Here is a 25904-nt window from a genome sequence, read left to right on the forward strand (position 1 = left end):
GTAGGAGGCCACATTGGTAGGAGGAGCTACTCCTTTGTTTCCTGTCCCGTCACTTCAATCTGTTTGTTTTACACAACCCAAACTTGTTTGGTGATGACTGCAAATTCTCAGACCACTATTACTACATTGTACCATTTTTAATCCAATCAAAACATAACATTTTTCAAAGGCATAATGGGCATATCTGAAACTGTAATACATTTTACCAAGCTGTTATGTTATTACAAATTTTTATTCAATAATATACAAGACACAAAATATTGCACTTTCAGCATTTTAAAATATATTTGACAGCTGCTGCAGCCTAAACAACAAAATAATACAAACATTCATCAGCATTTCAGTTCTAGTTCTTCAGTAATCATTGGATAGAGCTTTTGACTGAACGGATCAGGGTCACTTGTAGGTCAACGGATATTTATATAATAAGACTGAAAACACAAATATTTCTAATTCTTTTCTTTGTGGCCTGATATTCATTCTATGACAATTAAACACTTGCATAATAAATTATTGTTGCTCATACGTTCAAAGATGTATGGTGCAGCTGTCTGCCAACATTTGAAGCTTTGAATGCAATCACATTTGGAATGTAAAAACTGGCACTGACAGAACAATTGTTTATGTCTGCATGTGTACAATATGTGATCATGATCACAGTGAGTCCTTCATCTTAAATCCTACACTTCCCAGATCAGGTCGAGGCTAGGTTGTCCATCATAGCACCAGCCTGCTTCAATTCTGAAAAATGAAGCAAACATGTATAAACTATAAAACTATAAAACACATCACTGTATACAGCAAACACATCATGGTGATGTGTTTGCTGTATATGGTGATGTGTTTGCTGTATACTGTGATGTGTTTGCTGTATATGGTGATGTGTTTGCTGTATATGGTGATATTTTTGCTGTAAACAGTGATGTGTTTGCTGTATACAGTGATATGTTTGCTGTATATGTTGATGTGTTTGCTGTATACTGTGATGTGTTTGCTGTATATGGTGATGTGTTTGCTGGATTCTGTGATGTTTTTGCTGTAAACGGTGATGTGTTGGCTGTATACAGTGATATGTTTGCTGTATATGTTGATGTGTTTGCTGTATACTGTGATGTGTTTGCTGTATGTGTTGATGTGTTTGCTGTATACTGTGATGTGTTTGCTGTATATGGTGTTGTGTTTGCTGGATTCTGTGATATGTTTGCTGTATACAGTGATGTGTTTGCTGGATACTGTGATGTGTTGCTGTATACAGTGATGTGTTTGCTGTATACTGAGATGTGTTTGCTGTATATGTTGATTTGTTTGCTGTATACAGTGATATGTTTGCTGTATATGTTGATGTGTTTGCTGTATACAGTGATATGTTTGCTGTATATGTTGATGTGTTTGCTGTATACAGTGATATGTTTGCTGTATATGTTGATGTGTTTGCTGTATACAGTGATATGTTTGCTGTATATGTTGATGTGTTTGCTGTATACTGTGATGTATTTGCTGTATAAATTGATGTGTTTGCTGTAAACTGTGATGTGTTTGCTGTATATGGTGATGTGTTTGCTGGATTCTGTGATGTGTTTGCTGGATACTGTGATGTGTTGCTGTATACAGTGATGTGTTTGCTGTATACTGAGATGTGTTTGCTGTATATGGTGATGTGTTTGCTGTATACAGTGATGTGTTTGCTGGATACTGTGATGTGTTGCTGTATACAGTGATGTGTTTGCTGTATACTGAGATGTGTTTGCTGTATATGGTGATGTGTTTGCTGTATACGGTGATGTGTTTGCTGTATACAGTGATGTGTTTGCTGTATACAGTGAATTGTTTGCTCTATATGGTGATGTGTTTGCTGTATACTGTGATGTGTTTGCCATATAAATGCCATGTGAACTGTGATAGGCACACCATGTAACTGCCGTGTGAACTGTGATAGGCACACAATGTAACTGCCATGTGAACTGTGACATGCACACCATATAAATGTCGTGTGAACTGTGACATGCACACCATATAAATGCCGTGTGAACTGTGACATGCACACCATATAAATGCCTTGTGAACTGTGATATGCACACCATGTAACTGCCGTGTGAACTGTGATATGCACACCATGTAACTGCCGTGTGAACTGTGATATGCACACCATGTAACTGCCGTGTGAACTGTGACATGCACACCATGTTACTGCCATGTGAACTGTGATATGCACACCATGTAACTGCCGTGTGAACTGTGATATGCACACCATGTAACTGCCGTGTGAACTGTGATATGCACACCATGTATCTGCCGTGTGAACTGTGATAGGCACACCATGTAACTGCCGTGTGAACTGTGATAGGCACACCATATAAATGCCGTGTGAACTGTGACAGGCACACCATATAAATACCATGTGAACTGTGACATGCACACCATATAAATGCCATGTGAACTGTGATATGCACACCATGTAACTGCCGTGTGAACTGTGATATGCACACCATGTAACTGCTGTGTGAACAGTGATATGCACACCATGTAACAGCCATGTGAACTGCCATGTGAACTGTGATATGCACACCATATAACTGCCGTGTGAACTGTGATATGCACACCATGTAACTGCTGTGTGAACAGTGATATGCACACCATGTAACAGCCGTGTGAACTGCCATGTGAACTGTGATATGCACACCATATAACTGCCGTGTGAACTGTGATATGCACACCATGTAACTGCCGTGTGAACTGTCATGTGAACTGTGATATGCACACCATATAACTGCCGTGTGAACTGTGATATGCACACCATATAACTGACATGTGAACTGTGATAGGCACACCATGTAACAGCCGTGTGAACTGTGATATGCACACCATGTAACTGCCGTGTGAACTGTGATAGGCACACCATATAACTGCCGTGTGAACTGTGATATGCACACCATATAAATGCCATGTGAACTGTGATGGGCACACCATATAAATGCCATGTGAACTGTGATGGGCACACCATATAAATGCCATGTGAACTGTGATGGGCACACCATTTAAATGCCATGTGAACTGTGATGGGCACACCATATAAATGCCATGTGAACTGTGATGGGCACACCATATAAATGCCATGTGAACTGTGATGGGCACATCATATAAATGCCATGTGAACTGTGATGGGCACACCATATAAATGCGGTGTGAACTGTGATAGGCACAACATATAAATGCCATGTGAACTGTGATGGGCACACCATATAAATGCCATGTGAACTGTGATGAGCACACCATATAAATGCCATGTGAACTGTGATGGGCACACCATATAAATGCCATGTGAACTGTGATGGGCACATCATATAAATGCCATGTGAACTGTAATGGGCACACCATATAAATGCCATATGAACTGTGATGGGCACACCATATAAATGCCATGTGAACTGTGATGGGCACACCATATAAATGCGGTGTTAACTGTGATTAACACACCATATAAATGCGGTGTGAACTGTGATAGGCACACCATATAAATGCCATGTGAACTGTGATGGGCACACCATATAAATGCCATATGAACTGTGATGGGCACACCATATAAATGCCATGTGAACTGTAATGGGCACACCATATAAATGCCATATGAACTGTGATGGGCACACCATATAAATGCCATATGAACTGTGATGGGCACACCATATAAATGCCATGTGAACTGTGATGGGCACACCATATAACTGCGGTGCGAACTGTGATTAACACACCATATAAATGCGGTGTGAACTGTGATAGGCACACCATATAAATGCCGTGTAAACTGTGATAGGCACACCATGTAACTGCCATGTGAACTGTCATATGCACACACTGTGACTGCCATGTGGACTGTGATTAAACAGGAAACAAAAAGCATTTAAACGATAATTTTGATTGGATAAAAATTATTTTAAGTTGTATACATGAGTTTCTGTTAAGATCATATTCAGAGACAGCTGATGTATTAAATCATAGTAAACACAGTATATATTGAAATACATTTAAAGATGCTTAACTTACCATTGAGGAAGACACGGAATTTGTCGGAGGTGGCTGTGAAGGCGACAGGCTCTGCAGTCCCCGTCGCGACTGACTTCACGTTCATCTTCATCTGTACACAAGGCTCGTTTATCTCCTGAGATGCAAACAATCATGCAATATTTCTCATACACTGCACATTTAGTTATAATATAATCAATGTTACTTAGCAAATGACAAAAACATCTATAAGACTGACGAAACATTTTTATGAAGCGCTGCTGTTTTACAATGATAGTTATTGCTCGTTAACAAAACTTTGTATTATTTATGAAGTACTAGATGGATCATTGTTTACCTGGAGAAGACTGGAGCTGAGGATGTAGTCCACTCGCCACTCCACCCCCTCAAGCTGTGACACTGGAACAACACAAAAGTAGGGCAGGGATGGACGGGAGAATAAAACACCAACCATGCATACACAAGCATATGTGATACCATTGTTTGAAGACTGCCAAAAACATCAAGATAGGTCACCACAATTTTTTCTTTAAGTATAACAGAAATTAATTTCAAAAAAGAAAGAACACAACAATACTATTCTGAAGAGGCTCATGTGATTGTGTGGCACGTTTAACTGCTTACATTTGAGGCTCTCCTTCCCAAACTGCTCCTGGAGCTGGCACAGACTGTCCCCATAGGACTTCCCCAGGGAGGCTGTGTGCTCTATGATAGTTACAAACTATATATTTTGCCGTTACACAGATACAGTTTACAGTCTAGATCACTGTCACAATTCAGAATACAAGTAAATATAAAATTATATATATATATATTTACAGCGGAACCCCATTCCATTGGTTCAAACTCTCTTGGATCAAACACCTGGTAACTTATATGACATATACCAGGTAATTTATACAGTATATTAATTTCTTAATAGTACTATTATTATTATACTCCTAATTTCTATGCACAAGCAAACACTATGATGCCATGTCCTACCTGTTTAAGTGACTGATGACTGGCTTGAAACAGGCAATCCCCCATAACAAACCAAACCAAACTATCGAATACTTTGATAATACTTGTAGCACATATCCAAACACACAAACCTTTCGGAAGGCCGAGCTGCTGCAGCTCGTTGGCAAGGGAGTCTGCGTCAACAGCATATTTGGCAGCGCTGGCCAGTATAAAGTGCAGGGCCGATATACTCGCCTTCACATCACCCTCCTCTGCAACATACAGCTACAATAAAACACACATACACTACCTACACACATTAGCAATACTTTTAATTAGAGTAAAAAAAAATACAAATTAAAATTTATTGTATGACAAACATATGTTGATTTAAAGTGAAAACTTACCAAACTTGGCATCTGCTGTAAGCTTGTACACTTTGTCATACTGTGAAAAAAACACATATCAAATATAATACATGTGGTGCGTTTTTCAAAATTTTCCAGGCAAATTCAATGCAATAAGATGCACATAATAATTTTAAATAGGATGTAAACAATATACTTGTTAAACCATTCTGTCTATCCAGCTGAAACCTGTTGGCTTGATAGCAATATCAATATCAATGTTGATGGATCAATTTCCTCGTTGGCGCGAACTTGATGTTAAGGACTGATTTTGTTTTACTCATTATAAGCATTCCCCGCTTGGCTCGATATTCGTGAGGCTCGAAGTTTTTTAGCCTGTCCCTGGGATATCAACTGTATGGGTTTTCACTCGAATACGTAAACTTGCTTTAATTAACATCATCAACGGAGATATAAAAATTAAAGAAAAAATACCCTCCTGCATGATTAACTGAGAATACATTAAGTCATACATCAATCTCTTGTCCAAGCATCATCTTGATGACCTGCACACATAGCAGCTTCATCTTGATTGATGTCTGAAATAAACAACTTCTCCTCAGCCTATGGAACAAGTTTTACTAAGAACTGAAAGAATATCAAGTATACTGGTCAAGTACATTAATCTCGCCATTTTTTACATTTTTCGTTAACATCTTTCTTAATTTTCAAAGGGTTTAATCAACATTTGCTATGAATAATCTTTGTACTGCACTCATGTCTTTTACTTATTTCATTTGAGAATGGAAATAATATTCAAAAGACTAGCCAGTAAAATTGATGCAAAATCAGTTTTGACGATCTCTTTGATGGTATTTTTTTAAATCGTAACTGAGGCTGCGAAAGCACTCTAGAAGGGGTGATTGCTAGGTGGAAATAACAGTTATTCTATTTAAGATTCTAACTGTAAATCTCTTGTTTCAAACTTGTCTTTGGGACTTTTTCCACTCATAAACTGTAATCAGTATAGTCTATGATCATTATAAAGTTCACCTACCATTTTGGAAAGTATGCTTATTTCTGCCAAGACCCAGTCCGGGCAGTCCAAATCTCCACAAAATCTGAACCTCTGAAAAAATACAGTATTTTACATTTAAAATGTTAATTTTTCAACCAACATAGTTTATTGAAAGCAAGGGGTGGTTAGTCTGTCACTCTGTTTTGTATTTTTTTGAGCCTTTTAAACCCAATGGCCCAAAAAATATTAACAACATGACAACTGTAGCAGGTATCTGATGTTTATTTTACACATATCAGATGTCTATGGCCACTTATTGAAATCCCTGTATCAGACATCTATGTCCACTTATCGAAACCCCTGTGTCAGACAGTGAGGTGCAAACCTAAATGTAGGCTGCAGGTAAATCTGCAGTGTGTCCTGGCTGAATTTTGGTGTCTTTCCATGTACTATTATCTTAACTTGTTATAAAGGCATGATAACTTTTGCATGAGGGTACGGTACATTAAGACACATGACACCTCTCCTGCTCCCATTCACAATGTGACATGAAACACCTCCTCCTTCTCTACGAATTCACAATGAGACATGACACACTCCTGCTCTCATTCACAATGTGACATGACAACCCTCCTCCCCCATTCACAGTGTGACATGAAAAACCTCCTCCCCATTGCTAAATCACAATGAGACATGACAACCCTCCTCCTCCCTTCCCAATTCACAATGAGACATGACACCCCTCCTGCGCCATTTCACAGTGTGACATGACACCCCTCCTGCCCGATTTCACAGTGTGACATGACACCCCTCCTGCCCCATTTAACAGTGCCACATGACATCCCTCCTGCCCCCTCCCAATTAACAATGAGTCATGACACCACTTCCCCATTCACAATGTGACATGACACCATCCTGCTCCCATTCACAATGTGACATGACACCCATCCTGCCCCCATTCACAATGTAACATGACACCCATCCTGCTCCCATTCACAATGTAACATGACACCCCTTATCATCCCATTCACAATGTGGCATGACTACCCTTCTCATTCACAATGTGACATGACACCCTTTCTGCTCCCATTTACAATGTTACATGACACCCCTTCTGCTCCCATTCACAATGTGACATGACACCCCTCCTGCCCCCATTCACAATGTGACATGACACCCCTTCTGCTCCCATTCACAATGTGACATGACACCCCTTCTGCTCCCATTCACAATGTGACATGACACCCGTTCTGCTCCCATTCACAATGTGGCATGACACCCCTTATTTTCCCATTCACAATGTGACATGGTGCCCCTCCAGCCCCCATTTACAATGTGACATGACACCCTTTCTGCTCCCATTCACAATGTTACATGACACCTCTTCTGCTCCAATTCACAATGTGACATGACACCTCTTCTGCTCCCATTCACAATGTAACATGACATCTCTCTTTTGCTCCCATTCAATATGTGACATGACACCTATCCTGCTCCCTTATCAAAAATATTGAAATTGTATTAAGTGAAGTATTTTATGTTTGAAATGGATAATAAGGTTTATATTAATATTTGACCATGTAAGAGCAAAGCTATTTTGCACAAAACAAGCATTAAAACACATGATTTACCTTTCCAATAAAACAGAACTTGACTGACACAGACAAGAATTATGCCAAGCGGAACAACACGACCTAATCGTAATAACTCGGCCACCTCTGACAAGCTTCGAGATAGACCTTGTAAATACAATCATAACAACTCGGCCATGGCTGAAGTGTTCCGATTATTGTAAAGCTGTGAAGTGCAGCCCTGCAGGTTCCGTTCATGTATATATTGTTATGTTTTGACAGAATGAAATGAAGAAAAACCCCATCAAACTCATAATTATTTGTTGGATATTTATTTTTAGTGTACGGAACTTATATAAAATAACATTATCTAGTAATATTTCTTGTTTATAGGATATTTGACGGACGCAATTTGCTTTAACCTGAAATCCCGATCAGAATAACTACCCACTTTTGGTACAAATTGATTGGTATGTGAATGATTTGCCATATCAAATATCGTAAAAAAATATGTCAACGTACAATTATGTGGACTAGACACCCCTACTGCCCTCATTCACAATGTGACATGACATTCCTTCTGCCCCCCTCCCCTATTCATAACGGTACACTTCTGTCCTTTCACATTTGACATGACGATAGGTCCTCGGTCACCTATCGTATTTTTCTAAATACGGATAAACTGTATCCGAGTATAATATCCGAAATCACAGTCAGATGTCAATCTGTCATTATCTAGCACTTAATACAGTGAAAAATACATTATGTTTTACAAAATACTATCAATAAAAACGGCCCACTGGAATATTTTCTTCGTGTTTCCTAACACACACTGAAGAAAAATACTAAAAAGTATATAACTAAATCTTGTTCCACCTACCATTTTAACCCCAAGTAACTTTAACCGAACGAAAGAAAGTCCAGAAAGTAAGTGATGGGGTAGCAGTCAACCAATGAACACCATGTTGCTTGTTGGTCGCCCTGTCCTGTGAAATGCTGTTTTATTTGTCAGCCAGATTCCCATAGACCCACGCCGAACCCAAGTCGGCTGGTACGTTTTGGGCGGTAGACCTGTACCAGGGTACGTGACGTGCGCCGGTGATACACTTTAAACAATCCTTGTAGGCCAACTGGTATTGTCCATCATCATGATTTCCATTGAAAGTACTATTATACAGTATATTCTGTCGGGAAAATACTCCTGCGTACGTGTTAATGTCATTGTTATGAAAGCGGCTTGTCGTTACATGAATATTTTTTCAGGTAATTCTGTTCAAACAATATCACATAAGATTTCAGAGAGATACAATATATGTACAACGTACATTTGAGCAAAAAGTCATAGTACATTCAGGCATATATGTATGATATTAATAATGTGTATGATCTTGGACCAATTTTACTCCCAGGTTTTATATAGTTTTTTTAAAACATTTGGAGATTGAAATCGCCAGGAAGAAATTTTTATTTAAACTTATCTTATAAAAATAACGTAAGACTTTTAACGAACGTCGTCGATGACAAGTTACTTTTATTTGAAACCTATGGTTTTAATGTCTTAACAACGTCAAAGCACGTGCGGTAAGATTTACTGAATAATCAAACATGAACACGACGATACCGTTAGATCTAGTGTAATGATGAACAGGTACATGACATGGGTATATTAATAGTGTTCACGTTTTGGCACACATCCCAGACACATGTTACCTCCGGCTTAATTCCTCGTGCCGTAGACATCGAAAGCGCAGCGCGTATTCTTTTTGCGTTGCCTGTTTTAAAAAGAATTTAAGAACTATCATTAACGTGTTGCGTGGCACGGAAGAAGAAACCAATTAGAAAAGAATAAATATGCCACACAAGTTTGTTCGACTCTTTTCATGATTGTAAAATAAACTCGCACTAACATAGCCTCTTAGGAAATAGTGAGGGCACACGGTATTTCGGCACTGGCTCACCTGTCGGATATGCCGACAGGAATTCCGCGATAGATCTACCGGGGAGACAAGCCATAGGATATTGCGCAATTATTCAGGAATTAATCTCCATGTTAATTACAGTGGAATTTCAAGTGTTAACACTTCCTTGAACTTAACACGGATTTATAACTAAGTGCTAACAGCATGCATCTGGAAATTATGGATACATTTCTGTTAGTTGTGCTTTGTACTTTGACACTTTCTTTAATAGCTGAATCTAAGTCTACAAAATTGGAAAATGAAGGTAACAACAATTAAGTTAATATTTTGGTTTGTGGATTTGTGAAGTTATATGTGTCTGCAATGAAATACATTCATTTGTTATTTTAAGGCAGCGACTTGCCAGCAGTGAACATAGAGCTGAGGGTACTGACCAAACGGGAGGCCCCGGACGACATACACAAGGTAAACTCCACGCAACGCTTCACTGCTTTGGTCATTTACTTTACACACAGAAAATTTAAGCTCAACAAATAACGCATTTTTTTAACACGTGTCTTAACATTCACTAAAAGATATCATGATGAAATTATTAAACATAAACTTAACAAAAATAACTACTACATGTATATTTTATGGACAAAGACTCATGAAGAACTAGCAGTAATATGTATTGTCATTTTTGTAAATACGGTCGTGTGTTTTAGGCCGGATATCCACATGTAACTGGCCGCACATTCCGCGCGTCTGATCCGCTTGACCCTAAGCTTGAATCGGACAAATCTGTACAACAGTCAATTCCACAAGGGTTCAGCGCGTTTGAGACTGTCAACACAATCTTCCAGCCGGAGATAGAGGAGGGTGGGTATGAGGAGAGCGAGACAGGGGCAGAGAGGCGGCTTGCGGACATGGTGGCGACAGACAGGGGGGAGCAAACCGCAGAGCTCCAGGGCATTGACCGTCTCGAGGAAGATGGTGCCAACTCGGCGAGTGAGAATGTTGTTACTCACATAAATCCAAATGCACATGACGACGATGGTGATGGTGATGATGATGATGATGATGATGAAGATGATGATGATGAGGTGGGGGATGAGGAGGAGAAGAGACGCCAACCCTACGCCGCCCAGTATCCATATAGACAAGTCACATCTGAGGAGTACGGTCGGGCCGAGATCTATCCGACCACTGTTGGCGGGGACGGTGGAGATAACTCAGACTCCGTCATCAGAAGACAGGTCGTTGTCACCGGAAGTGGCCATGAACAAGGCGCCACAGATACTCGCTACAGTGGTCAGTCTGGATATGTTTCCGGAGACCGCCGATACAATTACGGGTCATCTGGCTCACAAGGTGCCGGAAATCCATACCAGACCCACAGACAAACCGCGTCGCAATATCCACAAACGAGCAGGACACAAACAACATACAGTGGACAAGATGGAGCCCGTCAGTCAAGTGATGTTTACTCCCAATTTCAAGATAGGAATGTTGGTTACCAGAGCTCCCGATCCGAGGTGAGAGGGTCGTATTACGGTGGGCAAAGATACGTGGACAATAACGGCCACTACGTTGACGCACAGGGCCGGCATCTGGATTCGACTGGTCAGTACTACGATATCAGTGGAAGATACCAGGACGCCACGATGACTCACCATGTCAACTACCCTTCCGGGGATCCACGCCGCACCCAAGGCGGCCGGTACGTCTCGGGCGGCAGATACGTATCGAGCGCCGGAGGTACAAGAACTCCAGAGAGCGGGAGATCACAGCCAGGTTTGGGGGAGGTGGACCCAGCTCGCAGCCGTCCCGTCAACAGCTACGGCGGCACGCAGTTTTACAGCGGCGGTTCCACCTACAGGACCACGTACGACCCCATCGTGTCCCAGATATCCTCAGATCCGGTAACGATCGTATCCGTGAATGTTTTCACAGTATAATACTAGTGGTGTAGCTCATTGATAATTTGATAATAGGATTATGAAAGCAATACTCAATTTATATTAAGGTAATTTGATGGTTATGCAGTTATCGCCAGTAAGTTTTGTCGTTTTAAAAATCGTAAATATTACTGTATATGATTAATTATGGCTTATATGTAGCAAATAGCAGCTTTTGTTTAGTTTCATAAAATATCTTGAAAATAAATTTAGCAATCCTATTAAAATTTCCCAAAAAGTCTTTTTTTCAGTCTCTTACACAACTATAAAACAATGAATAGCTCATTCACTTTAGGATCTGGTCACTCATTCATGCATTGTTTTTCTTTCAGTCGTGCCCTGAGACGGCGACGCGGGTGACGATCAACGGGCTTGAGTGCAGCGCGGCTGTGGCGCAGCTCGGCCGCTACGTCTGCTACAACTACGAGCGCGTCTCCACCGAGTGCTGCCAGAGCTGCATTGCCGTAAAACGTTTTGATGAAGTTGGTAAGTATTAGGAAACTTGTTGCGGTGTGTGAATCATTATCGGTCGATGCTTGTGGCTTGTTGTTCCTACCATTTCTTACATACTGCCACTGCACGTGTGTATGTTTCTTGTGCAGGTTGCGAGTACGGGGACCGGTCGACCCAGTGCAGGGACCTCCAACCGTTCGATTGCTACAACGACCGGAACAGGCAGATCTGCTGCGAGCGCTGCGAACAGTTCCGCTCACAGATGTCGCAACAACAGGGTAATCCGCCACACAATATTACTAACTTAGAGGACTTTGTTTATGCTTTCCTGTCTTTCTAAAATCAGTTGTAAAACACAGGTAGTCCTCACTTTTGTAAACGCTATACATTTTTTGTCATATTTAAGCTTATATGGTTATTAATATGTGTATATACGCCCCGCTCGCAGGTACATCATGTGACTACGGTGACTTGACCCCTCGCTGCCAGAATATCCGACAGATGCCGTACCTGTGTTACCTGACCGAGAACCAGCGTATATGTTGCAGCACGTGCCCAAGACTAGCATACTCAGAACGCTCTGGTACAACCACCCGCGCACCACTGGATCACAACACAATTATTTAATGCATTGGGCTATACTGTAATTAAAATAACTTGAACATCTTTAACTTTACATTCAATACAGTTGGGTACCGTAAACACGTGTTAATTTTGTATTACTTGGATGTCTTCACCCGTATGTTTTTAAATATTGTCCAGATTGTCAGTGGGGCGACCAGAGTCCGGAGATCTGTGAGCCGTTTGACGCGAACCGGAGACTGAAGATCAACTGCTACCTGGAGAGCGTCCGCCAGCTGTGCTGCGCCACGTGCCCCAGTCTTGCCGCCAGGATGCCGGAACAGGTTCCAGGTAATTCCACGCATAGTTGTTGATATGTAGTTGTTCACCTACATTGAACTGTTTTCTAAAAACCAATATCATTTATTCTAGGTCAAAAGTATGTTTCCGTACAAGAATATCCACTGTGTTTTTATTGAGTACTGCATATTCTCCCTATAACAGGCTATGAGAGCGGCTTATTGACCCTATTGCAGGCTGTGTGTGCTGTATATTCTCCCTATTACAGGCTGTGTGTGCTGCATATTCTCCTTATAACAGGCTATGAGAGCGGCTTATTCTCCCTAAAACATGCTGTGAGAGCAGCTTATTGTCAAATTACAGACTGTAAGAACGGCTTATTGACCCTATTTCAGGCAGTGTGTGCTGCATATTCTCCCTATTACAGGCTGTGAGAGCGGCTTATCGACCCTATAACAGGCTGTCAGAGAGGCTTATTGACCCTATTACAGGCTGTGAGTGCGGCTTATTGTCCAGTCCCTATAACAGGCTGTGGGTGCTGCATATTCGCCCTATTACAGGCTGTGAGAGCGACATATACTCCCAATAACAGGTTGTGAGAACTGCATATTCTCCCTATAACAGGATGTGAGAGCGGCTTATTGTCCCTATAACAGGCTGTGAGTGCTGCATATTCTCCTTATTACAGGCTGTGAGTGTGGCATATTCTCCCAATAACAAGTTGTGACAGCGGCTTATTGTCCCTATAACAGGCTGTGAGTGCTGCATATTCTCCCTATTACAGGCTGTGAGTGCGGCATATTCTCCCTATAACAGGCTGTGAGATCGGCATATTCTCCCTATAACAGGCTATGAGTACTGCATGTTCCTCTCTATAACAGGCTGTGAGAGCGGCTTATTGTTTCTATAACAGGCTGTGAGTGCGGCTTATTGTCCCTATTACAGGCTGGGAGAGCGGCTTATTGTCCCTATTACAGGCTGTGAGTGCTCCATATTCTCCGTATAACAGGCTGTGGGTGCTGCATATTCTCCCTATTACATGCTGTGAGAGCGGCATATTTTCCCTACAACAAGCTGTGAGAGCAGCATACGGTATTCTCCCTATAACAGACTGTGAGTGTTGCATATTCTCCCTATAACAGGCTGTTAGAGCAGCATATTCTCCCTATTACAGACTGTGAGTGTTGCATATTCTCCCTATAACAGGCTGTGAGTCTCCATATTCTCCCTATAACAGGCTGTGAGTACTGCATATTCCTCCCTATAACAGGCTGTGAGAGCGGCTTATTGTCCCTATAACAGGCTGTGAGTGCGGCTTATTGTCCCTATTACAGGCTGTGAGAGCGGCATGTTTTCCCTACAACAGGCTGTGAGTGCTGCATATTCTCCCTATTACAGGCTGTGAGTGCTGCATATTCTCCCTATAACAGGTTGTGAGTGCTGCATATTCTTCCTATAGCAGGCTGTGAGTGCTGCATATTCTCTCTATAACAGGTTGTGAGTGTGGCATATTACCCTATAACAGGCTGTGAGTGTGGCATATTCTCCTTATAACAGGCTGTGAGAGCTGCATATTCTCCCTATAACAGGCTGTGAGAGCAGCATATTCTCCCTATAACAGGCTGTGAGTGTTGCATATTCTCCCTATAACAGGCTGTGAGTGCTCAATTATCTCCCTATAACAAGCTATGTGAGCTGCATATTCTCCCTATTACATGCTGTGAGAGCGGCATATTTTCCCTATAACAGGTTGTGGGTGCTTCATTTTATTCCTATTCCATGCTGTGAGTGTGGCAAATTGTCCATATAGCAGGTTGTGAGTGTTGCATATGGTCCCTATTACAGGTTGTGAGTGCGGCATATTCTCTCTATTCCAGGCTGTGAGAGTGGCATTTTCTCTCTATTACATGCTGTTAGAGCTGCATATTCTCCCTATAACAGGCTATGAGTACGGCATCTTTGCCCTTTTACAGGCTGTGAGCGCTGCATATTCTCCTTATAACAGGCTGTGAGTGTTGCATATTCTCTTTATTACAGGTTGTGAGTGTTGCATATTCTCTTTATTACAGGTTGTGAGTGTGGCATTTTCTCTCTATAACATGTTATGAGTGTTGCATATTCTCTCTATTACAGGTTGTGAGTGTTGCATATTCTCTCTATTACAGGTTGTGAGTGTTGCATATTCTCTCTATTACAGGTTGTGAGTGTTGCATATTATCTCTATTACAGGCTGTGAGTGTGGCATATTATCTCTATTACAGGTTGTGAGTGTTGCATATTATCTCTATTACAGGCTGTGAGTGTTGCATATTCTCTCTATTACAGGTTGTGAGTGTTGCATATTCTCTCTATTACAGGTTGTGAGGGTGGCATATTATATCTATTACAGGCTGTAAGTGTGGCATATTATATCTATAACAGGTTTTAAGTGTGGCATATTCTCTCTATTACATGCTGTGAGTGTTGCATATTATCTCTATTACAGGCTGTGAGTGTGGCATATTATCTCTATTACAGGCTGTGAGTGCGGCATATTCTCTCTATTACAGGTTGTGAGTGTGGCATATTATCTTTATTACAGGTTGTGAGTGTGGCATATTCTCTCTATTACAGGTTGTGAGTGTGGCATATTATCTTTATTACAGGCTGTGAGTGTGGCATATTATCTCTATTACAGGCTGTGAGTGCGGCATATTCTCTCTATTACAGGTTGTGAGTGTAGCATATTATCTTTATTACAGGTTGTGAGTGTGGCATATTCTCTCTATTACAGGTTGTGAGTGTGGCATATTATCTTTATTACAGGTTTTAAGTGTGGCATATTCTCTCTATGACATGCTGTGAGTGTTTCATATTATCTCTATTACAGGCTGTGAGTGTGGCATGTTCTCTCTATTACAGGCTGCGAGTGCGGCATGTTCTCTCTATTACAGGTTGTGAGTGTGTAATATTCTCTCTATTACAGGTTGTGAGTGTGTCATATTTTCCATAGTACAGGCTGTGATTGCTGCATATTCTCTCTATTACAGGTTGTGAGTGTGTCATATTCTCTCTATTACAGGCTGTGAGTGTGGCATGTTCTCTCTATTACAGGCTGCGAGTGCGGCATGTTCTCTCTATTACAGGTTGTGAGTGTGTAATATTCTCTCTATTACAGGTTGTGAGTGTGTCATATTCTCTCTATTACAGGTTGTGAGTGCTGCATATTCTCTCTATTATTGTATTACAGACTGTGAGTGTGGCATATTTTCCATAGTACAGGCTGTGAGTGGTGTTGCATATTCTCTCTATTACAGGCTGTAAGTGTGTCATATTCTCTCTATTAAAGGTTGTGAGTGCTGCATATTCTCTCTATTACAGGCTGTGAGTGTTGCATATTATCTCTATTACAGGCTGTGAGTGTGGCATATTATCTCTATTACAGGCTGTGAGTGCGGCATATTCTCTCTATTACAGGTTGTGAGTGTGGCATATTATCTTTATTACAGGTTGTGAGTGTGGCATATTCTCTCTATTACAGGTTGTGAGTGTGGCATATTATCTTTATTACAGGCTGTGAGTGTGGCATATTATCTCTATTACAGGCTGTGAGTGCGGCATATTCTCTCTATTACAGTTGTGAGTGTAGCATATTATCTTTATTACAGGTTGTGAGTGTGGCATTTTCTCTCAATTACAGGTTGTGAGTGTGTCATATTCTCTCTATTACAGTTGTGAGTGCTGCATATTCTCTCTATTATTGTATTACAGACTGTGAGTGTGGCATATTTTCCATAGTACAGGCTGTGAGTGGTGTTGCATATTCTCTCTATTACAGGCTGTAAGTGTGTCATATTCTCTCTATTAAAGGCTGTGAGTGCTGCATATTCTCTCTATTACAGGCTGTGAGTGTGGCATATTCTCTCTATTACATGCTGTGAGTGCGGCATATTTTCCATATTACAGGCTGTGAGAGCAGCATATTCTCCCTATTACAGGCTGTGAGTAAGGCATATTTGCCCTGTTACAGGCGATTAGTACGCCATATTTGCCCTATTACAGGCTGTGAGTGCTGCATATTTTCCCTATTACAGGCTGTGAGTGCTGCATATTCTCCCTATTACAGGCTGTAAGTGCTGCATATTCTCCCTATTGCAGGCTGTGAGTGTGGCATATTCTCCCTATAACAGGCTGTAAGTGCTGCATATTCTCCCTATTGCAGGCTGTGAGTGTGGCATATTCTCCTTGTTACAGGCTGTGAATGCTATATATTTGCCCTATTACAGGCTGTAAGTGTGGCATTTTTGCCCTATTACAGGCTGTGAGTGCTGCATACTCTCCCTATTACAGGCTGTGAGTGCTGCATACTCTCCCTATTACAGGCTGTGAGAGCGGCATACTCTCCCTATTACAGGCTGTGAGTGCTGCATACTCTCCCTATTACAGGCTGTGAGTGCTGCATACTCTCCCTATTACAGGCTGTGAGTGCTGCATACTCTCCCTATTACAGGCTGTGAGTGCTGCATACTCTCCCTATTACAGGCTGTGAGAGCGGCATATTCTCCCTATAACAGGCTGTGAGAGCAGCATATTCTCCCTATAACAGGCTGTGAGTGTTGCATATTCTCCCTATAACAGGCTGTGAGTGCTGCATATTCCCCGGTGTTGCATATTCTCCCTATAATAGGCTGTGAACGCTGCATATTATCTCTATTAAAGGCTGTGAGTACGGTGACTCGCCTATCCAGTTCAACACGGGCCGTGGAGTGTTCGGCTGCGCGGAGTACATCCGTCAGTACGGGGTAGACGAGTGCGACAGCCCGGAACTTAGTCGTGAGTGCTGCTTCACATGCTATCGATACAGGCAGCACATGCGCCGGGGCTGATCAGGAGCGCAAACCATCGTCAACATCTCATCGACTACACCCTATCATTGTTTTTACAAGTCTGTGTTAATCTGGCCTGTGTTAGCAAATGTAAATACTGACATGACCTTACATTTATCATATGCGTATATTAAATGGAATTATAACTTTAACTATTGCCTTGCGATAACGAGATATAATGGCAAGTTGCTGTGATGACTTGTGAAGAGAAAAATAAAATACTTTTGTTTAAAACAAGACTGGGTTGGTATTCCTAAAACGAAACGTGCTGGATCTGTCCGGCTTTAGGATTTGTTCGAGAGCACCGAGCCAATTGGTAGAACTCCGTGCTATTGTTCCAGCGGGCGTGGGTACGAGTCAATTGGTAGAACTCCGTGCTAGTGTTCCAGCGGGCGTGGGTACGAGCCAATTGGTAGAACTCCGTGCTAGTGTTCCAGCGGGCGTGGGTACGAGCCAATTGGTAGCACTCCGTGCTAGTGTTCTAGCGGGCGTGGGTACGAGCCAATTGGTAGAACTCCGTGCTAGTATTCCAACGCGTGGGTACGAGCCAAATGGTAGCACTCCGTGCTAGTGTTCTAGCGGGCGTGGGTACGAGCCAATTGGTAGAACTCCGTGCTAGTTTTCCAGCGGGCGTGGGTACGAGCCAATTGGTAGAACTCCGTGCTAGTTTTCCAGCGGGCGTGGGTACGAGCCAAATGGTAGCACTCCGTGCTAGTGTTCTAGCGGGCGTGGGTACGAGCCAATTGGTAGAACTCCGTGCTAGCGTTCCAGCGGGCGTGGGTACAAGCCAATTGGTAGAACTCCGTGCTAGTGTTCTAGCGGGCGTGGGTACAAGCCAATTGGTAGAACTCCGTGCTAGCGTTCCAGCGGGCGTGGGTACGAGCCAATTGGTAGAACTCCGTGCTAGTGTTCTAGCGGGCGTGGGTACGAGCCAATTGGTAGAACTCCGTGCTAGCGTTCCAGCGGGCGTGGGTACGAGCCAATTGGTAGAACTCCGTGCTAGCGTTCCAGCGGGCGTGGGTACGAGCCAATTGGTAGAACTCCGTGCTAGCGTTCTAGCGGGCGTGGGTACGAGTCAATTGGTAGAACTCCGTGCTAGTGTTCCAGCGGGCGTGGGTACGAGCCAAATGGTAGCACTCCGTGCTAGTGTTCTAGCGGGCGTGGGTACGAGCCAAATGGTAGCACTACGTGCTAGTGTTCCAGCGGGCGTGTGTACGAGCCAAATGGTAGCACTCCGTGCTAGTGTTCTAGCGGGCGTGGGTACGAGCCAAATGGTAGCACTCCGTGCTAGTGTTCTAGCGGGCGTGGGTACGAGCCAAATGGTAGCGCTCCGTGTGTTCCAGCGGGCGTGGGTACGAGCCAAATGGTAGCACTCCGTGCTAGTGTTCTAGCGCGCGTGGGTACGAGCCAATTGGTAGAACTCCGTGCTAGTGTTCCAGCGGGCGTGGGTACGAGCCAATTGGTAGAACTCCGTGCTAGTGTTCCAGCGGGCGTGGGTACGAGCCAATTGGTAGAACTCCGTGCTAGTGTTCCAGCGGGCGTGGGTACGAGCCAAATGGTAGCACTCCGTGCTAGTGTTCCAGCGGGCGTGGGTACGAGCCAATTGGTAGAACTCCGTGCTAGTGTTCCAGCGGGCGTGGGTACGAGCCAATTGGTAGAACTCCGTGCTAGTGTTCTAGCGGGCGTGGGTACGAGCCAATTGGTAGAACTCCGTGCTAGTGTTCCAGCGGGCGTGGGTACGAGCCAATTGGTAGAACTCCGTGCTAGTGTTCTAGCGGGCGTGGGTACGAGCCAATTGGTAGAACTCCGTGCTAGCGTTCCAGCGGGCGTGGGTACGAGCCAATTGGTAGAACTCCGTGCTAGCGTTCCAGCGGGCGTGGGTACGAGCCAATTGGTAGAACTCCGTTCTAGTGTTCCAGCGGGCGTGGGTACGAGCCAATTGGTAGAACTCCGTGCTAGCGTTCCAGCGGGCGTGGGTACGAGCCAATTGGTAGAACTCCGTGCTAGCGTTCCAGCGGGCGTGGGTACGAGCCAATTGGTAGAACTCCGTGCTAGCGTTCCAGCGGGCGTGGGTACGAGCCAATTGGTAGAACTCCGTTCTAGCGTTCTAGCGGGCGTGGGTTCGAAACTCGCAACGCATATCCAATTTATGATTACTTAGCCACCAAATATTACCCAAAGTTAGAATCCATGCTCGAGCGCTCCCATATAACTTTGTGGGACCTAACAATCCACTCTCCAAAAAGAGTGCGCATGTCCCACCACTAGTTTGACCAATGCATGTATTAGCTGGTAATATGGCACCATACAGGAATTGAACCATCTATTTCCCTCGATGGTTGTTCTAGATATACAGATTTGACATCATGTTGATTAGACAAATACGCAGTCGTATTTTTAGGTGTTTATCTCTTCCCCCTACACCGTTATTTTTAACTAACAAACACATTTTTTCAACAAACAAATTCTTTATAATATACAGCGGTATTTTATTATTTCTTTGGTTTATAAGCACGAGATAAAATTTATCTAAATAATTTTCTTAGATTCCTCTTAAGTTATGAACCATAATGCTAAATTGAATACCTGTTGTTTAAATCCCGTACATTAATATAATTGCCAGTCATCCACTACCATACCTTACTTGTAGAATCTGACATTTTATTCTTAATTGTTAAAAAAACATACAAAAATAACAACAACAACCTGGAATGTAAAAGTATTTTTGAAAACATGTATATATATATATATATATATATATGATTTAATAAGTAATATCTGAAAGACAAACATGTATTACTAGTATACAGTAAAGATATAAATTCATATTATGATAAAATATTTCATTTCAGTATTAAAAACATAAGTCTAAGTCACTCCAGTATGGATAACAGAAGTATAGCATGTTATAAAAAGTCTACTATCACATGCATAAGTCGAAGTACCACTAAGGATTAAATAATTAGAGAAAAATAAAAGTGCGTACATGCAACTATGATAAAGTCTCAGGTTATGTTTGATAAAACCCTTAAAATGCTTTTAAAGGGCCTCCCACAATGCAAAGTAGGTGCAGAAGGCAAACAAAACACACACAAAATGTTTCAAAAGTTCATGTGCTATTTAGTTTTGATGAACAATCTTTTCGGGATTAAGCCATACGTTCTTTGTGACATGTTTTTGGGTAATAAGGAGTGGACCAAATTTTTTCGAAAGAAGATTTTTTTTTTATCAGATTTTGGATATTGTAACTACTTAATCAACAATGTATTCTAGGTTCTTGGTGATATATTTTCAAATAAGAAAGATATTCAATCAAATTATGAAAAAGTGGATTAAATTTATTCCTGGTAACAAAAATGCAAACATCTTTCTTTAAAAAGCCGCAATCACCACGAATCCTCAAGGCATTGTAGATTGACAATTCGACACAGAAACATTTACATTTTGTATTAAGACATTTCCGGAAAAATGTAAAAAAAAAATCAAAATCTGATAAATAAATATTCTTTCGTAAAAAAAATTCACGTCCTAATTACCGTTATACATGTTGAAAGGGATTTACGAGTTACACTTGCTAAATATTGTACCTAAAAACTAATTAAAAATCGATTTTTTTTTTAACATTTTTAGATTTAGTCATTTAAATGGCTTTTGCACTGTGGAAGGCGCATAAACAGAAATGAATGTGAATCAAGGGAATCCCTAACTCAACCACTGACCACTATAATTATGCTAATGAGTGAAATGAGCCGCGGGCGGGGCATAGCGCTTCGCAAACAGTACCTAACAAATAACTGTTAGTAATGTTAGTAATGTTTGCTTGTTTGTTTTATATAGAATTGAAATCAGATTGCTCCATCAGTGAAATCTGGGAGTAGGGTTGTTAATGGTCCCAGGTAAAATCCGGAGTGCCAGGAAATAGCCCGGAATCCCACTTGCCAATGGAGTGAACGGGTTGGGTGCGGTTGAATGCTGATGGACTGAGTGTGGGTGACACAAGTTCTTCATGTGCCGTCCCTAAATAAATAAATATTTATTTTAAAACGCATTTCCTTCAAGATATTCTAAAAATGAATTAAGAATTATTAAATTGGTTTAGAGCTTTTTATTTAGGACAAACAACAAAAACAAACACATGTAGGAAATCGTTACGTTTCATACTGAAACGCCATTATAATTCCGCCTCTCAGCACCTCTAGGTACACGTCAACAATGAAATGGGTTGTACTAATCGAAAAACGCCTAAAATTTCACGGATTAGGTTTTTATAAAATATAAGCATCACAAGCATGGCGGCGTCGGTGCCCGCCTGCGCTGATGAACGCAGCACACACAGGTCGGTTCGCCGCTCCCCGCACAGCACATATACACATACACCTCACGACAAGAATGGAAAAAGTGCCCGTCTGAACCCGAGCAAATCTCCTAGACGAGAGGCTATGTCTCAATAGGTCGCAGCGTTGTACGACACCCCGACGCGGAAAACGGGTAGAACTTCATGGTTAAGGCTTTTATTGCTAAATATTTCTAAGTCTATAGCCGGTTCAAAAGCTCGCATGAGCTTATGTTGCCGTATTGTTTGTATGTATGTATGTATTTCTTTAAACCTTACGGTCAAGGATAACCCGTGAAAGTGCAAGCACTTATTTCCATCGAGGTCCTTTGTTTTTGCTGAAGGGACAGCACGCCGAAGAGACAGTGGTGGGATTCAAGAATGTCCGGGAGCTATACCCTAGCTCTTTTTCTTTTTCCTTGGTTCTTTTACGTCGCGGCTCAGCGGTGTAAAGCATCGATACACGGCCGGGGTACAACTTTCTTGGGTCAAACCAGAACTAAGTACACCACTTTTCCAAGCACTACCATTTAAATGCCAGGCGTCAGGCAAGGGAGCTACTTGTACCAACTTTTAACATATTTTGGTATGACGCGGCCAGGGATCGAACCCACGACCTCCCGCTCCGTAGGCTGTAGCTTAACCACTAGGTCACGGAGACGGTATCTTGCCGACTCAAAATAAAAAAAACCCATATCATATCTTATCTTAGCTCATAAACAGCAAAAGCCTCTATTTTGCGATATTTCACTTTTTACATGTATTAATGATATTAATTTGTTATACAAACTGCATAAATATGTGAAATATCACTTTTAAAACTAGTTGTATGTAGCCTAAATCTCCTTCCTTCCATTACTCTGCTTCCGAAGTAATAATTTATCGCACCGGTAGAATTTGCGGGAAAATTTAACTATAAACAAAACTTGACAACATAACAGCTAATGAGTCAATTATTTAAACCGATAACGTCTCTGGATGAAGTGGCCCTTAAAGGTTGGCTTATATCTATATACTTGTTTAAGGTGTAATCTGATGAATGCTATACTGTACCTGGTATCACTTCAATCAAATGAAATATTTTGTCATCCGAATTGGTAACAACATTTTCATGATTTATCTGTAAAAACCATTGCAATGAATAATATAAATGAAAGTGAAGTCATGCACACACAGCTATTTCTTACCCACACACACACTACAGAAGTTATTGATTTTTTACACACTTGACATACCTAACGAATTCCTGATCACTGAGTATAGGTTCTGACCAAAGTAGGAGTATTTTCAGAGCAGCAAGGTATGAATGTTGCAGCGAAACTAAGAGATTTAACTAGAGTAATTTCCAGTTATGTTTCTCCAGTTATGTTTCTTTATGTTCAAAGTAAAGACAAGGCTGCCACCTTTTTCCTAGTCTAAAATAATAGACGTGTTATACGGGATTCTTCCAATCCCTAACGTCTAAACGGGAATGTGCAAAAAACGGGGGTGTTTTAAAAATATTGAAATTGTTTTAAGTGAAGTATTTTATGGTTGAAATTGATCATAAAGAGTTATATTCATATTTTGCCATGTAAGTGAAATGTTATTTTGCACTAAACAAGCATTTAATCCATTAAAACAAGTTGTTTACCTTTCCAATAAAACGAAAGTTGACTGACACAGATAACAATTATGCGAAGGGGAACAACTCGATACAATCGTAATAACTCGGCCTCCTCCGACAAAGCTTCGAGATAGACCTCGTTATACAATCGTAACAACTCGGCCATGGCCGAAATGTTCCGAGCGATTTAAAACTGTGCCCTAAAGCCTTGCAGGTGCCCTTCATGTATATATCGTTATGTTTTGACAGAATGAAATGAAGAAAAGCCGTCAAATTCATAATTATAAGTTGGATAAAAAAAAAATTGTGTACGGAACTAATATAAAATAACATTATCTGGTAATATTTCTTGTCTTTATGATATTTTATAGACGCTATATGCTTTAACCCGGAATCCTGATCGGAACAACTACCCACTTTTGATACTAAACAATTTGTACGTGAAGGATTTGCCATATCAAAAATCTAAAAAAAAATCCGTCAACGTACAATTATTTGGACTACCTTTTTCCTAACTCCTACAAGAAAAGAATTGGCTATAATTTCTGATTGCCCATATTAAAAATCTGTTTTCATAGGATTGCGGCGCTTCTAGTTCTAGTTTGTAATTAGGCGAGTGAAAAGCTTTTGGGCTTAGGTTTTTGCTCAGGTACTAACCTGAAAGGGCTTGTAAATCGAAAATTTAGTCCTGTCGTTTGATATTTTTTTAGCAAGACCAACACAGAAAAAATGCGAAAGATTCACATACATGCCATATTTTCTGGAGACCATTCAGGGGGATTTGTTCAGAAAGGCTGAAATTTAGGGGGATTTTGGTAGTATTCAGGTGGATTTTTTTAGCAGGTTTAAGTTGGCGAAATTTCAAAGTATTTTTAGACACAAGTACGAAAAAATGTATTCACATATGAGCAGCAGGGTTCCCGCTGGCGATCGCCATTGTCGCCATTTGCGACAAAATCGCAAAAGTGGCGACAACTTTTCAAATTTGGCGAATTTATGGCGACAACGATTTTTTTCTAAAATATTTTCTTAAAATGACGTCAGTGGTGATCATGCGGCCTGCATGATAATCGATTCTGTCACTGTCATAAATCAAGCGCATCTGCTGGTGCGACAACAAAAATTAATCCGATAATTAGGGCAAGCAGTCACGGCCCAGTCAACACCTCGCTAATTATTGCAGAATTTTATTGCTTTCACGGATAAACAATGACATCCTTTAACTGTTATGTCTCTTATTAGCTAACAATTTTAATATTTAGCTCAACAGCCTTGTTGTTGCGTAATTATCGTGTTAGTTTTAAATATGCAAATCATAGAATTTTATGTTGTCGGAAAGTCACGTGATATGCAAATTTCGTAATGACGTTTACGCGCTAAAAATAGACTTGCTTTCGGTTTTGTCGCAATTTGTAATTGCTATAAATGCAGCATTCTAAGAGTTCAAAAAGTGTCAAAAAGATTAACAGAAATCAAATAAACAGGATTAAACCCCATTTGATAAGGCTTCTAATATGTTGGCTGGAGTAAAGAGTAGGTAGACAAATTTCTATTAGGAAAGTTATGGCCCTAGTTTGACAATGTATATTTCTTTGAGTTTCCATTTATTTTAAATTTATCTCATAATTTCACAAATGTATTCTTTTATTGTATGCAGGCATTAGACTGAAATCAACATATTGATGTTTATGTCACATTTTTTGCAATATTTTTTTATTTATATACTAGTCCATATACAATGAATTTTGTCAACAGAATAACAATTTGCTATTAATATCTTGTGCTTCATGTACAACAACAACAAAATGTTATGTTTTTGCACGACAATGTGCTAATTAAATGCAATTTAAGGCTCTTAAAATGCTTAAACCCCATGAGCTTCAGGGGGCTTCGCCCCCTTGGCCCCCACAAGGGCGCTGCCCTGGACCCGTAAGGGGGCCTATCACGGCCCCCTTAACCCCCCGCGAAACAGTGGCGACAACTTTTTAGAACCCAGCGGGAACCCTGAGCAGCATCGCGTGATTTTGGGCCT

At 41.3% G+C, this 25904-nt stretch overlaps 3 protein-coding genes across 4 annotated transcripts in view; 2 read left to right on the forward strand and 1 right to left on the reverse strand.

Annotated features, from left to right (window-relative positions):
- Nucleotides 1-213: 213 nt before the first annotated feature.
- LOC128229747 (COMM domain-containing protein 4-like) lies at nucleotides 214-8824 on the reverse strand. Of its 2 annotated transcripts, XM_052941562.1 has the most exons (9): nucleotides 8776-8824; nucleotides 6364-6435; nucleotides 5840-5905; nucleotides 5367-5406; nucleotides 5112-5231; nucleotides 4642-4722; nucleotides 4355-4416; nucleotides 4039-4153; nucleotides 214-741 (listed from the first exon to the last, which is right to left on the reverse strand). In XM_052941562.1, the coding sequence occupies exons 1-9, from the start codon at nucleotides 8776-8778 to the stop codon at nucleotides 695-697; spliced, it is 606 nt and encodes a 201-aa protein (XP_052797522.1). In that variant the 5' UTR covers nucleotides 8779-8824; the 3' UTR covers nucleotides 214-694. The 2 variants fall into 2 exon arrangements, with proteins under 2 accessions (XP_052797522.1, XP_052797523.1); XM_052941563.1 differs by lacking the exon at nucleotides 5840-5905 and having other exon boundaries at nucleotides 8776-8793.
- Nucleotides 8825-9821: 997 nt separating this feature from the next.
- LOC128229905 (uncharacterized) lies at nucleotides 9822-18161 on the forward strand. Its single transcript, XM_052941808.1, has 8 exons — nucleotides 9822-10118; nucleotides 10206-10279; nucleotides 10522-11718; nucleotides 12087-12240; nucleotides 12357-12485; nucleotides 12656-12790; nucleotides 12970-13119; nucleotides 17767-18161. The coding sequence occupies exons 1-8, from the start codon at nucleotides 10019-10021 to the stop codon at nucleotides 17931-17933; spliced, it is 2106 nt and encodes a 701-aa protein (XP_052797768.1). The 5' UTR covers nucleotides 9822-10018; the 3' UTR covers nucleotides 17934-18161.
- A 4992-nt stretch (nucleotides 18162-23153) lies between these two features.
- Nucleotides 23154-25904, forward strand: part of LOC128232430 (DNA helicase MCM9-like) — an 81164-nt gene continuing 78413 nt past the window's right edge. Inside the window, exon 1 of the mRNA XM_052945973.1 lies at nucleotides 23154-23262. Coding sequence (XP_052801933.1) covers nucleotides 23211-23262 — 52 coding nt within the window. The 5' untranslated portion in view covers nucleotides 23154-23210. The remainder of the gene's footprint in view (nucleotides 23263-25904) is intronic.

The sequence above is a fragment of the Mya arenaria genome, chromosome 4, assembly GCF_026914265.1.
Source record: "Mya arenaria isolate MELC-2E11 chromosome 4, ASM2691426v1".
NCBI classification, from domain to species: domain Eukaryota; kingdom Metazoa; phylum Mollusca; class Bivalvia; order Myida; family Myidae; genus Mya; species Mya arenaria.

Excerpts from the sequence above, each read along its gene's own strand:
- LOC128229747 (XM_052941562.1), bottom strand. Across the intron at positions 5,407-5,839 it reads TGCTTGGACAAGAGATTGAT|TATGACAAAGTGTACAAGCT; the intron begins GTATGACTTAAT and ends TTTTTTTCACAG. Across the intron at positions 5,232-5,366 it reads TACAGCAGATGCCAAGTTTG|AGGAGGGTGATGTGAAGGCG; the intron begins GTAAGTTTTCAC and ends TGTATGTTGCAG.
- LOC128229905 (XM_052941808.1), top strand. The coding sequence starts at position 10,019 with ATGCATCTGGAAATTATGGATACATTTCTGTTAGTTGTGCTTTGTACT. Across the intron at positions 10,280-10,521 it reads CCCCGGACGACATACACAAG|GCCGGATATCCACATGTAAC; the intron begins GTAAACTCCACG and ends CGTGTGTTTTAG. Across the intron at positions 12,791-12,969 it reads AGCATACTCAGAACGCTCTG|ATTGTCAGTGGGGCGACCAG; the intron begins GTACAACCACCC and ends AATATTGTCCAG.